This window comes from Hesperophylax consimilis, chromosome 12 (assembly GCF_061612785.1).
Source record: "Hesperophylax consimilis isolate HC1 chromosome 12, BYU_Hcon_1.0, whole genome shotgun sequence".
NCBI classification, from domain to species: domain Eukaryota; kingdom Metazoa; phylum Arthropoda; class Insecta; order Trichoptera; family Limnephilidae; genus Hesperophylax; species Hesperophylax consimilis.
Window position 1 is genome coordinate 15,364,876 of NC_142847.1, and position 13,729 is coordinate 15,378,604.

The 13,729-nt window shown below is 34.0% G+C and overlaps 1 protein-coding gene across 1 annotated transcript; it reads left to right on the forward strand.

Moving 5' to 3' along the window:
* The first annotated feature begins 6,989 nt into the window (after positions 1 to 6,989).
* LOC149419213 (uncharacterized) lies at positions 6,990 to 13,433 on the forward strand. The gene is made up of 3 exons (XM_089637947.1): positions 6,990 to 7,294; positions 7,392 to 7,507; positions 13,377 to 13,433. The coding sequence occupies exons 1-3, from the start codon at positions 7,114 to 7,116 to the stop codon at positions 13,431 to 13,433; spliced, it is 354 nt and encodes a 117-aa protein (XP_089494073.1). The 5' UTR covers positions 6,990 to 7,113.
* The last annotated feature ends 296 nt before the right edge of the window (positions 13,434 to 13,729 follow it).

The window sequence follows — 13,729 nt, forward strand, 5'->3', positions numbered from 1 at the left end:
GATTGTATCCAAATTAATGATTGTTACACTGCCCGCTTGCCGCCGTATAATTACCTGCATACGTATTGAACACCTGCGATCGAATATTAAATCGGTTATTATTTTTAAAATGTCATCACCTAAGGGGCCGCAGATAGACATATCTTCCGGCACAAGAAAGCCTTCGAGTTCTCCAGTTTCTATATGAACGGCACACCCCAGCAATCTACATAGATTCTAAATAATATCGTTTCTAAATAATATATTTTCCAACTACCAGTAGCGAATATTTTTTTATACAATGTCACATCCACCTTTATAAAAAATCTAATATGAATATTCAAACACATGAAAAGCGCTATGGTGCAATTTTTCACAAAATATTAATTAAAAAAAACCTCCCCAAAAATGGAACTAGAGTTCGCTAACATCTTTAATACTTTTTCTTTACATTTTTTATTTGTTTTTGAAAGAATTATTTTTATCATAATGTACAACCCTTTTAATTTGTGCTTTTTTACGTGTTGATCGATGGCTAAGAGTTAAAACATTGTCTCTCTATCAATCATAATATTGAGAAAACTGACATTCTAAGTTGTCAAACATTCGAAAATTAGATTTCTTAGCCAAAAAATAAGTTTTTAGTTCTATATTATCATTTATAGAATGTATCCGATCAAATACAATATTTCAGCATTGACTATCGTTTAGCATAAAGAATAATCATTTCGTCAAAGAGATACAAAATAATGTCTGGAGACTTAGGCTGGCCGCAAACATACGTTTTCCGTATTCGATTTACGAATTCGTTTTCCGTATTCGGAATTCCGTGAGACTAGCGCAAACGTTCGTTTTTCTTCATTCGGAATGTATAAACGTCAGAACCAGTGTTGCCAACAAGGGCATGTCCCGAAATTCTCTAGCCACCCCCCCCCCCCATGAAATTTATTTTTCTGGGGACAAATTTTATATTTCTTGAAATTCTCTAGCCACCCTCCCCATGAATTTTTTTTATTTTCTGGGGACAAATTTTATTTTTTTGAAATTCTCTAGCCACCCCCCCCACGAAAATTTTTTATTTTCACGTAAAAACATCAATTTTAAACATGTCCCACCTAACAGCAAATTCGGCTACTTTACGCTACCTTATGTATGAGAAACGGCGATATTAGGTCAAGATCCGTTGGCAACACTGAATTACCAATGGAAATTTCCGTACGTTTGCGCCGGCACAAACAAACTGTATGCAATAGCTGCGTTCCACATGACGTCATTAGGTTTTTTCTATTCGTTTTCTCCGAACGCGCCGGCTCGCATTCGGAACGTGCGTAAGGAATTTGTTCCGTTCGGAACTAAAACGAACGTGTGCGGCAGTTAATGTATTTTCTACTGATTCCGTGCATTCGGATGTCCGAATACGGAAAACGAATTCGGAAATCGAATACGAAAAACGTATGTATGCGGCCAGCCTTACAATTTATTTAAATATGTTTATGTTTGGGATGGTAAGTTTAGTAGATGCGGTATTTGATACCAAAATACTGTAGGCCATTTTTAGTATATTTTGGTACTTAACTCATTTTCGACCACAACGGAGATATAATATTTTAACTCTAAGTCATCGATATTTGTATTTACTATACACGATCTGAGAGATCGCGCTAATGTGGTAAGGTTAGGTTAAAATTCTGAAATAAATTCTTAATACCCAATAATCATTTATAATTTGATCTTCCTTTTTGAAAAGTGGATATTTTTTGTCATTTAGGGTGTCAATATTCTTTTTTCATTTTGGGTACCAATATTATTTTATCATTTTGAGTGCCAATATTCTTTTTTTCATTTTGGGTGTCATATTCTTTACGTAATTTTACTCAATCTAATGATATCTTATTGAGTAGTAATCAACACGACTTATTTAAGATGCTACACGGCAGAACAGATATTCTAGCATATAGTGACAATATTGTTCTATTGAATGAAATTTCTAAAAGAAATAAGAGAAAATTAGATATATTTAGTTTCTCTTTAAATAATTAACAAAAAATTATATCCATCTTCCCAAAGTTGATGTAAAAAACCTTGTACCCTCAAACGGACCGTTGATATGTCGTAAAATAATTTAAAAATAAAATAAAACAAAATTATTTCTTCCAACATTTGTAATACGTCTTCTTCTTCTAATGCCTTCTCCTATGTAGGTTGGCTATATCATCCTATCCAACACAAAATTGATAAAGGTTTTCTATTTGAATTTAAAAAAGCTTCCGTGATAATATCTACTTATCAAACTGACTACATCACCTCATTATAAGTCTTTATATATCTGTGCAATTTAAAAAAAAACTTTCTATTTTTATTCCTTCAAATAACGAATGATCTCACAAGTAACTGATTTAAAGTTGTATTGTACTCTTTTTTGTTATTTGTTTTTGGGTTATTATGCCGTGTTGCGCTAACTCCTTCTTTAGCCAACGTTTCGGACAGCATTGCAGTGTCCATCATCAGGGCAGTCAAATAAGTCGTGTTGATTACTACTCAATAAGATATCATCAGAATGAGTAAAATTACGAAAAGAATATGACACACAAAATGAAATAAAAAATATTGGCACTCAAAATGACAAAATAATATTGGTACCCAAAATGACAAAAGAATATTGACACCCTAAATGACAAAAAATATCCACTTTTCAAAAGGGAAGATTAAATTATAAATGATTATTGGGTATTAAGAATTTATTCCAGAATTGTAAGAAAGGTTTTTGGTGGTACGCCTGCTTGTTGAATGCGTAAGAGCGAGATGACTGATAGGGGTATAAAAGATGACGGATGCATCTGCTCGCTCTCTTTACCAAACCGACAGCTCAGAGATAAGACGTAGACAATCCGCACTTAATTGTTAATAAATCATTATATTGGAACACGCGTTCTATTATTGTGTTCCCACCAAGTCTGTAAATAACAGTCTAACAGTTATTTAACAGTGGCGCAGCCTACGGAAATCAGTAAAACATTGATTAAAAGAATCGACGCGCAAGATTTCGCAAGGAAAAATATACGCGATATTGTCGAAAAAGTTCGGATTGCAACATATTATTCGGGTCGGTAAAAAAGGCCGGACCGAAAATATTGTTTTCTTCACTGAAAGGAGTGAAGAAGAAGAAGAAGCCACTGGAGCCAGCCAGCTTCTCGGAAGGGGGAAGCACGGAAGGGTCCAGGGCGTCAAGCGGCAGCATCTCCAAGGGTCAAAGGATCGGAGGGGTCCGGGCCACAAGAGTGGTCTGGGGGCAGCCATCAGCAGCACCAGGGTCAAGGATCGGTGTTGCCAGGTCTCAGAGCGGTCTGGGAAGAGCCATCCAGCAACAAGGGTCAAGGAGCGGTTTCCTGAGAGGGTCCAAGGAGCAGATTGGAGAGCGGAGAAATCTTTGGGAAGTTTTTTTCTGTTTTTCTTTTCTTGTCTTGTGGGTACCTTCTGGGTAGAGGAAGCATGGAGTCAGGATTGGGGTCCTTCAGTTTGCGTGACGGTAACTGGGAGAACTTCAAGGTCCGTCTCGAGCAGTACCTCCTTGTGAATGATGAAAAGTACGCATCGGATGTTAAAAAAAGAGCTATTTTCCTAAATGCTTTGCAAGATGATTGTTTTTCTTTACTGGTAAATTTGTGTATTCCAAAAAAAGTAACAGAGGTTGATTTAAAAGATTTAATATCTAAGCTCAATGAATATTGTTGTACGACAAAATGTTTCTTTGAAGAAAGGTCACAGTTCTATTCAGCTAAACAAAGGAATGACGAATCAGTTCGCGATTTTGCTGTTCGTTTAAAATCTCTTTCTAGCAATTGCAAATTCGGGAATAGTTTATCAGAGAAATTAAGAGATTTCTTTGTATTAGGTTGCAAACCCGGTAAGATTAGAGAAAAATTATTTCTCGATAGTGAATCATATACTTTCGAAAAATGTGTGCAAGTAGCAGAGTGTATTGAACTTGTAGCATCAACCCAATCTCAATCAGCTGATAACAGAGTTTTAGCTAATTTAACAGTCGGCGGAGGTCGTGTCTCACCTAATACGCATGTGAAAAAGAGAGATGAATATAGTTTCAAGCGAAGCAGTAGCTGTAATCGGGCTCGTTCGCCGATTCATCATGTTACAAAGCGTAATTGTACGGTTTGTGGTTATAATAATCACACGGCGGTAGAATGTAGATTCAAAAATTATGTATGTAAAATTTGTGGTACTAAAGGTCATTTAGCAAAACAGTGTAAACAGGTGACAACACGTAAAAACGTGAATATTTTGTTATCGGATGGAATGGTTGGTGATGTACTAAGTATTGAGCCATATTATATAGAAGTTTCACTCGACGGAATAAATAATAAATTCATGGTAGATTCTGGAGCATCTTGTAGCGTAATTCCGGAAGAATGTTATCTCAATAAATTCAGCAGTATTGAGTTATTGCACGAAAACGTGAGCTTACGGAGTTTTGACAATACGCTCATTGGTGTGGTAGGTACTTTCACACCGATACTAGAGTATAATGGTCTACAACACCGACTAAAAATTATTGTCGTGCGTAGTTCGTCACTTTCGATTTTAGGACGTGATTTCATGAATCTCTTTAACGTGGAAATAACGGGGATCGTTAATTGTGTAAAACAAAATACATTAAAAGAGCGATTAGTGAAAAAATTTCCAGAAGTTTTTACGGATAAAATAGGAAAGTTTAACAAGTACGAAGTGAATTTAACCTTAAAAGATTGTGCTGTACCGATATTTCGTAATCACAGAATAATGCCGTTTGCTTTGAAGGATAAAGTTGAAAAAGAATTAAGTAATTTACTTTCTAACGGTATTATAGAACAAGTTCAGTATAGTGATTTCGCGAGTCCAATCGTACCTGTGATTAAGAAAGATGGTAGCATTAGATTATGTGGTGATTATAAATCTACAGTGAATAATCAGTTATTAATTGACAAGTATCCGTTACCTAGAATTGAGGAATTATTAACCAAAGTGAATGGAGGCAAGGTTTTTGCTAAAATTGATTTAAAATCCGCATATAATCAGTTTGTTTTGAAAAAGGAGTGTAGACGTTTCACAACAATAAATACCCACTTGGGATTGTTTCAATATAAACGTTTAGTGTTTGGGTTAGCACCAGCGCCAGCAGTTTTTGCTAAAGCAATGGCAAATTGTTTATCAGGATTACGGAACATGACGTTCTACTTGGATGATATTATTGTTATAGGAAAAGATGAAGTCGACTTAGAAAAAAACGTGTGTCTCGTTTTAGATAGGTTAAAAAGTTGCAATTTAACGGTGAATAGTGAAAAGTGTGAATTCAATTTAAAAGTTATTGAATTTTTAGGTTATAAAATAAGTGAGCAAGGAATTCAACCGTGTCAGCGGAATAAAGAAGCCATTTTAAACGCGTCAGCGCCTAGTGATTTAAATAAATTGAGAAGTTTGTTAGGTATGGTTAGTTATTATCGTAATTTTATTCCAAACATGGCAGATATATTGTCACCATTATACGATTTACTTAAAAAAGATGTTAAGTTTCAATGGAATACAGAACAAGAAAACAGTTTTGCGATAATAAAAAAAATATTAACTTCGGATAGGATTTTAACGCATTTCGACGAGAATATTCCTGTGAAACTTGTCACGGATGGAAGTTTGAATGGGATCGGAGCAACGTTAATCCATGTATTTAAAAACGGCGTAGAAAGACCAATAGGGTTCGCAAGCAGAACTTTAAATAAAGCGGAAAAAAATTATTCGATTTTGGATATTGAAGCAACAGCTATAATTTTTGGGATTAAGAAGTTTTATCAATATTTGTATGGCAGAGAATTTATTTTAGCTGTAGATAACCAGCCTTTGGTCAGAATTTTCGGTCAGAATAGAGAAATTCCTAAGATTGCGGCGTCAAGATTACAGCGTTATGCAGTTATGTTAGGATCGTTCAATTTTACGATTGAATACGTAAAGTCGAAAAATAATTGTTCAGACTTTCTGAGCAGGTGTCCAATTGAAAAGGTTAGCTGTGAAGATAATATAGAGTCTGGTTACATTAATTATTTTGAAAATAACGGGTTTAATTTGTCTTTAGACGTGATAAGAAGTGAGACCGAAAAGGACGAAATTTTAAGTCAAGTAAAACAATTTCTTATCGAGGGTTGGCCAGCATCAGTAAAAAAGGCACAAAATGTTAATTTTATTAGAGTTTTTTGGGAAAAAAGGTTGGAATTGTCATTGATAAATGGGTGTATTTTATATCAACATAGAGTTGTTATTCCTGAGTCTTTAAGACAAGAAGTTTTAAAGATGTTACACAGATCTCATTTAGGGGTTTTTAAGACTAAAGGCATTGCGAAAAGCTTTGTCTGGTGGCCAAAAATTAATCTAGATTTGGAGAAAATAACAGAAAATTGTAGAGATTGTTTAGAAATTAAACCAGAATCACAAAAGAGTTCATTAGCAGTATGGCCTTATGAACCTGAAGTATGGTTCAGGGTGCATATTGATCATGGTAGCTTACATAATAAAAACTTTTTAATTGTGATAGACTCTTCTTCGAAGTGGATCGAGTGTCTGGAAGTGAACAGTCTGTCTTCAAAAGAAAATGTTGAAGTACTTCATAGATTATTTTCACAATTTGGTTTTCCAGCAACTTTAGTTAGTGATAATGGTACGTGTTTTTGTTCTGAGGATTTTGAAAATTTTTGTAAGAAAAATGGTATGAAACATATTACTAGTCCAGTTAACCACCCGAGTAGCAATGGGCAAGCTGAGAATGCTGTTAAAACCTGTAAAAATATCCTTAAAAAAATTTGTAAAAATAATAGATTTCCTTCAGATTATAAAGAAAAGTTAGGTAACTTTTTAACTGACTATAAAAATACCGTTCATGCAACAACAGGGTGTGAACCATCTGTATTATTAATGGGAAGAAAAATTAGAACAGTATTTGACTCTCTGATTCCTACGAAGGTTGAGGAAAGAACGAATACTTCAAGTTCTACTCGTCAACAAAAAGTAATAAGAAAGGTTATTCAGAGTCAAGTCAATCAGAAAAGACAATATAAGGGTAGAAATAAGTCAGATTTGAATATAGGTCAGAAAGTGATGACTAGAGATTTCAGAGCTCAGGGTAATAGGTTATGGGTCCCTGGGGTTATTGTTGAAAAAAAAGGTAGAAAAATATATATCATAAAAATTAACAAGTCTAATATGGTGTGGAAAAGACATTTAGACCAGATAAAGAAATTACATGTTTCATGGCAGGAGGGAGATAAGCCGGAAGTCGGTACGTCTGACACTAGGGAACTGTCGATGGATGAAGTTAATCTCTCAGGTATGTTACGTAATAGAAGTGACTCTAATACTGTTTCTCCATGTTTCAGGTCTAACCCATGGCAGGGAAGACTTCGGCCAAGATGAGGACCTCGCAGTCCAGGAGGAGGAGTGGACGGGCGACGAGACAAGAGAAGGGAAGCAGAAAGAAACGCGGCATATGATAGTTAATTTTATTAAAAAAAATGTTGTGTTAATTGTTTAAGTAAATGAAATATATAAAATAAAATTGTAAATGAAATATGTAGTAATAGGGTATGATATATATAGATAGGGGCATTCAATTTTAGTAGGGGAGGATGTAAGAAAGGTTTTTGGTGGTACGCCTGCTTGTTGAATGCGTAAGAGCGAGATGACTGATAGGGGTATAAAAGATGACGGATGCATCTGCTCGCTCTCTTTACCAAACCGACAGCTCAGAGATAAGACGTAGACAATCCGCACTTAATTGTTAATAAATCATTATATTGGAACACGCGTTCTATTATTGTGTTCCCACCAAGTCTGTAAATAACAGTCTAACAGTTATTTAACAGTTGCCACATTAGCGCGATCTCTCAGATCCTGTATAGTAAATACAAATATCGATGGCTTAGAGTTAAAATATTATATCTCCGTTGTGGTCAAAAATAACACATCTGCCCTGATGATGGACACTGCAATGCTGTCCGAAACGTTGGCTTAAGAAGGAGTTAGCGCAACACGGCATAATACCCCTAAAAAAAATAACAAAAATACTTTTGGCCGTGAAAATCTTAAATCATATTTGTATTGTACTCGTACATGGATTCTAATAAATTACAAAATCGCTTTTTGTTTCCAGAAAGATTCATTTAAGCATTGTTGATTTGTCATTGCGAAAACCTTCTGTTTTAAAACAGTAAATTAATGTATAATAACCGTTGTCACAAAATTATAATAATTTAAGAATAAGTGTTTTTTTATTATTATTATGAACTGAACGTGAAATTAACCAATAATAACCAAAGTAAAATATTATTATAATGATGAATACATCCTACTACATTACTGATCTATCTTGTAATAAAACATTTGAATGAGATAGTTTGATTGTTATTTGTAACTTTCTCGGAGCAACGGGCAGCAAATAATACGAGTAAAATCGTTCGCAAATAATCTTACATCGATCTACAAAAATACACGTCTCCTCGATAGTTTTGTTCGGAGCCGGATCTGCCTTAATGCAGATGAGATAGGGCGGAAATCTAAATATGTGCTAGGATTAGCCAATGTGCCAGGATATTCAAAAAGTTCAAAGGTTTCGACTTTATTAAATAAATCTACACAGATGATATTCAACATATGATGTTAAAAAAAACTGTTGGCATTTGTTCGCAAGTGTTTGTTTCCAAGTGAAAAAATTCAGTTTTTATTCGTCAAAACATTCACCAAAAACGCCCTTGTATGTTAATAAATCTTATTGCGCTATGAGGTAAACTTTCGATATTTAATGATTGGTAATACGACGTACTTTGATTCGATTTATGTATTAACAAAGTAAATTGTGTTTCCACAGGTGGGAAAATAACGGTACGAAACTATCTTTGTATTTTGAAATGAAATGCGTATATATTTCTGCTGTAGAATAAAGAATACACGAAGTGCCTTGTGGTAGTGTTTGATCCAAATGTAAACCCAATTTTGGCATATATTACAAATATTTTCATACAAAACAGTGTTTCACCATGAGTAAAAAGTTCAAATGGGATGGCGATATAACGATTTCTAGCAAGTGCAACAGGAACAGATACCGTTCAAAATGGTCTATAACAAAAGGTTACCAAGTCAGTGGCACATTTGTTTCCCTTCAAATTTGTATAGAAGGCGCTTCTTGTTTGTTCTTCTTTATTCTATGATTTGTGCCTATTATAGCCTTATGTATAGTTTAATGTTATGTTTGATGGTCAATTATTCACCAAAATCTAACTTTGAATCTACCAAGATGAAGAAGCGGCTGCAATGTGTTTAAACCGATTGGGATGTTGTTAGAATGTTCAAACATTACAATAGTAGTCGTTTTATAAAGTTGCAACGTTTCATTGAATTGAATGTCTTCAGCATCTCAATGTTCTGGTTATTTATCATCCTTAGTCAGAAAATCCTCAAATTCAGAAAATATTTACGATTTTAAATTGAGCTTTTATGCAACGAGGGAGGGTTGGGTGTAACTATCTACTTACTGCACCAGGTATAAAATGTCGCGAATCCAGCCCTGATTTGTATCTTTAGGGCTGGAGGCAATGCATTCGATTACGTACATCGAACATACATAATTATTATTTAGTCTTAACAGAGATCTGGTTATTGAGCTGTTTTATATGCGGTAAAGATATCAAACACTGCTTGTAATCATCGACTCGGTAGATAAATGGTATATATTTTAAAGCAATGACCACAAATTGATCAAATTTTTACATAAACCCCATTAAAAACATCGTAAATTATTGGTAGGTATTTGGATGAACATTATGCTGAAACATTGACCATTAAATCGGGTTATTAAGGGAAATATTATCCATTAAGCTCAGATTATATAGGCCATTAAGGGAACAAATTATGTATTTAAATGATTATTTATGGAAATTGGAAATAGTGCCTCTGTGCCATGCTCGCAATTATGACCGAATTCATGAAATTCAGGTTATGTGATGAATTTTATTTGTTTATAAAATTTTTATTATTTTTTAATAGCGATATGTCTGGTCAGTGGCTAAGTTGGCATCGCGTTTGGGTCCCACCCAGGCGTAGTGTGTTCAATTCATCGACTGGCTAAGTCCTCCGTCACAACACAAGCTACATTTTCCGCTTACTGTGGTGTTAGTAGGAGATTTTCAAATATTGTCAGGTTATTCGTAACCTGGGAATGTTTTTCTTTCTTTTTGAAAATTGAAAAATTATGTGTTCATTTTCTCAGTATTTTTCACTTTTCACATTACCTCAATAAATTTAGAGTCTTTAATTTTCCGAAACAAAAATTATAAATGAAAAAATTAATTTTTGCAAAAAAACCATTTAATTTTTCAAATACATTATAATTTAATCTTATCCTTAATACATACCTGTTCTTTTTTGATAATAAACAAACAAATAAATAATTTCTTTAATGTATTTTTTCATGTTACTTGTTAAAATACTATAGACCGAAATGATCTTATAAATAACTTGGTAATGAATAAGCCTCAAGTCACGTCGTTCTCATTTTTATTACACTATACAAGACTGATTATATTTTCGTAAACACTCGCATTTTATTATTATTAATGATAAACTAATGTTAACGTAGCTTAATGGTAGAGCAGATGATCGGCAATCAGAAGGTTTCGGGTTCAATTCCCGTCGGAGAAATTACTTATATTTTACAATGAAATCATTTTGCTGAATCTCAAGTTCTGCCCAAATTCTATAATCATTATTATTTTCGAAAAATACACATTTTACCGAAATGGTAATATTTAGAAAACTCTCTTTTATAATAAAATTTTCGAAGAATACATTATTTTGTAATGTAAACTCAACGATCGCCTATATTTTTACCACATGATCGCTAAAAACATACCAATATACTGCCCGAAAACGAGTTCTAAAGACAATTCTGCAAGTTCCGGTTAGAACTTTGACAGAAGAAATTTTTTTAAACTTTTAATGAACAAAAAATATTTTATTTAAACTTTAAAAAAATATCTGAAAACTCCACTGCCTAACATAAATACTCAACCAGAGCAATAAGCCTAAATATATTGGTTACTCCCAGTTTGAATACATCTTTTGGTTAGAGAAATATTCAATTATATGCTACAAAACTATACAATGCTCTACCAAATCAAACTAAAAATCGAAGTAAAAATATGGCTGAGAGAACAAAGTGATACCAACATTGTGAAGACGATGTAAAGACAACTAAATACAAAAGTTTTAAAAACTACAGGCCGCCTCAGAACAGGAGACCCTGGTGAGGAGAACGTTATACCTGCATCATGTACAAACTTTGCCATTGAAGCCAATAAAAATAATTTAAATAAAGAAATACATTTCTCAAGTAGTTCCTACTTTAAAGCCATCTTTATTAATAACATACATAAATTTTGCATACCTGCATTTACCTTACAGCATACTGGGCGTTGTTGATAACACTATATAAGTTACACGCAGAATAAGCAACACTCATGATGAGTTACACTTGTAATAAGTTATATTCAAAATAAGTTACACTCAAAATAAGACATAGTCATAAAAAGTAATCATTGTACAATAAACAAGTTGTGCAACTATAATATAGCGTAATGAAACAGTTGTACCAGAAGCGTGTCACGTGAGATATGATTTATGCAATTAAACTGATATACAAATTGTACGGTTCGCCGCTATAAATTCTGTTAACTTCTGAAATAGAGAGCTTACATTTGATTCCGCCCATGGCAGTAATGTTCCATCCACACTTTATACTCGCCCTAGACACCAGTGGCGTGCAATCGACAGTACAACATTCTTCTACGCACGACCAGGTAAAGACCACAAATCACAGATGAAACATATCTTGATAAGGCTTTATCTATGCTTATAATTAGTGACGTAATACAACCTGTATTTTTAGATCTTTGTTTCGTGTTTATTTTGCCAGAAAAGATCCAGTTTTGTCATGCAACCATTAAACCGACTACTATACTGACACTTATATTTTTAATCGACAAGTAAGAATTTTTATTTGGGGTCTCCGTGGTCGAGCTCTAACTAGCAAGCCGCATCCCGACGTGCGAAAGTAAAAATAAAAAAATCGATTTATTTGTGTCTTTTCACAATTTACAAATAAAATAAAATATTTAAAAATAGTATACTCACACCCTCAGTTTCTCCCGGATGTAAGATCACCATTCAGAATTGAAACATTGCTTGAAATGGCTTTGGTCGTATTTGGTGAACAGATCTGAAAATCCAGATAATTTCTCACTTTCCTCACATACAATAGGGGATAGTATTTGACATTTGAGAGCGGTCGGGACTTTTGTGCGGTTTTCCATAAACTTTTTTTTTTAAATCACCTTTTATTTTGTGTCCACATCGAATCGTTTCTGTCACATGATGGCTTAAACATAATGTACTGTAATGCTGTCCGAAACGTTATCTAAAGAAGAAGGTGGCGCAACACGGCACAATACCCCAAAAATAAATCACTACAATACTTTTGGCCGTGAAAATCTCAAATCATATAATATATCTATGTAGAGATGACAAAATGTATTTTTAAATTTGAAAACATTGTTGTTTGATGTAAATTCCATCAATTCAAATATCTTCCGCAAAATAATAAAAATCTATAAAATAAACAACGTAAATAAAAAAATCAGTTTGCACTTAACATATCAGTTTTCTTGGAGATTTTTGAGAAAAATATAACATTAATAAAAAATATAGCAGTAATGAAGTCATGATGATTGTCTTAGTTCGACTTATGGAACCATTTTTAGATTGTTGTCCAGATGCCATGCTAAATTAAAGTTTATTTAACTCAGGCTCTAATTAATAATTTTAATGGGTGTTATGGATAACGATAAATGCAGCAGCAAACTAAAAAAAATGTCTTAAAGATATCAGGTGGTAGTTAGAAAAGTTAAACATGTTAGAATGATGTTAAAAGAATTGTTCACATTATGATAAAAGGTGAAAGCATCGCCCGCCCCTCTCAGAAACCAGCGGCACGTATCAAATGCACCATTGGTCAATATGTACTGCGTAATCATATAAAGGTTCGTCATAATGCAGCTTAATAATATGCAGATTCTGAAGTTTAAAGCGGGGCTTTAAGACTGGTCTAGGCGATCAGCTTTCAGTTCGTGTTTATTGTAAAATTTCCAACATATTCAAAAGCTTTTCTTTCTTGTATTCTTCAAATTTAACTACAAATAAAGCTAGAGAAGTGACTATCACAGTAAGCTTTATCCACCGGGTTCTAGATAATATTATAGTTTCACGTCAGTGAAATTATTACACAGACATTAAAATTCAAATTTGTTGGTTAGCTGTTCAGGATGCACCTGCCCATCAGCTGCATGACGTGCCAGATCGAGAGAGGCTAGTTTGGGGAGACCATTTGACCTCTCCAACTGGTCTCTCGACCCATCGCCTTACGCCGCAGTGGGAAAGTTATATGCATATGTCCGTTACTCCTGGACATACTGATCCCTAGATTCCTACCCAACCCTCATACCTTTTACCTCCTAAAACTTCATCTCCATCCTATCCTTAAAGAGGAACCTCCACACAGCATCCCAAAAGATGACATAGGCCCTGCGGGAAATTATTTTCCTCATAGCGTCTTGCCTGGGGTTATTGTAAAAAATAAAACAAAAAGAAACACTGTTTTTGAAAGCAG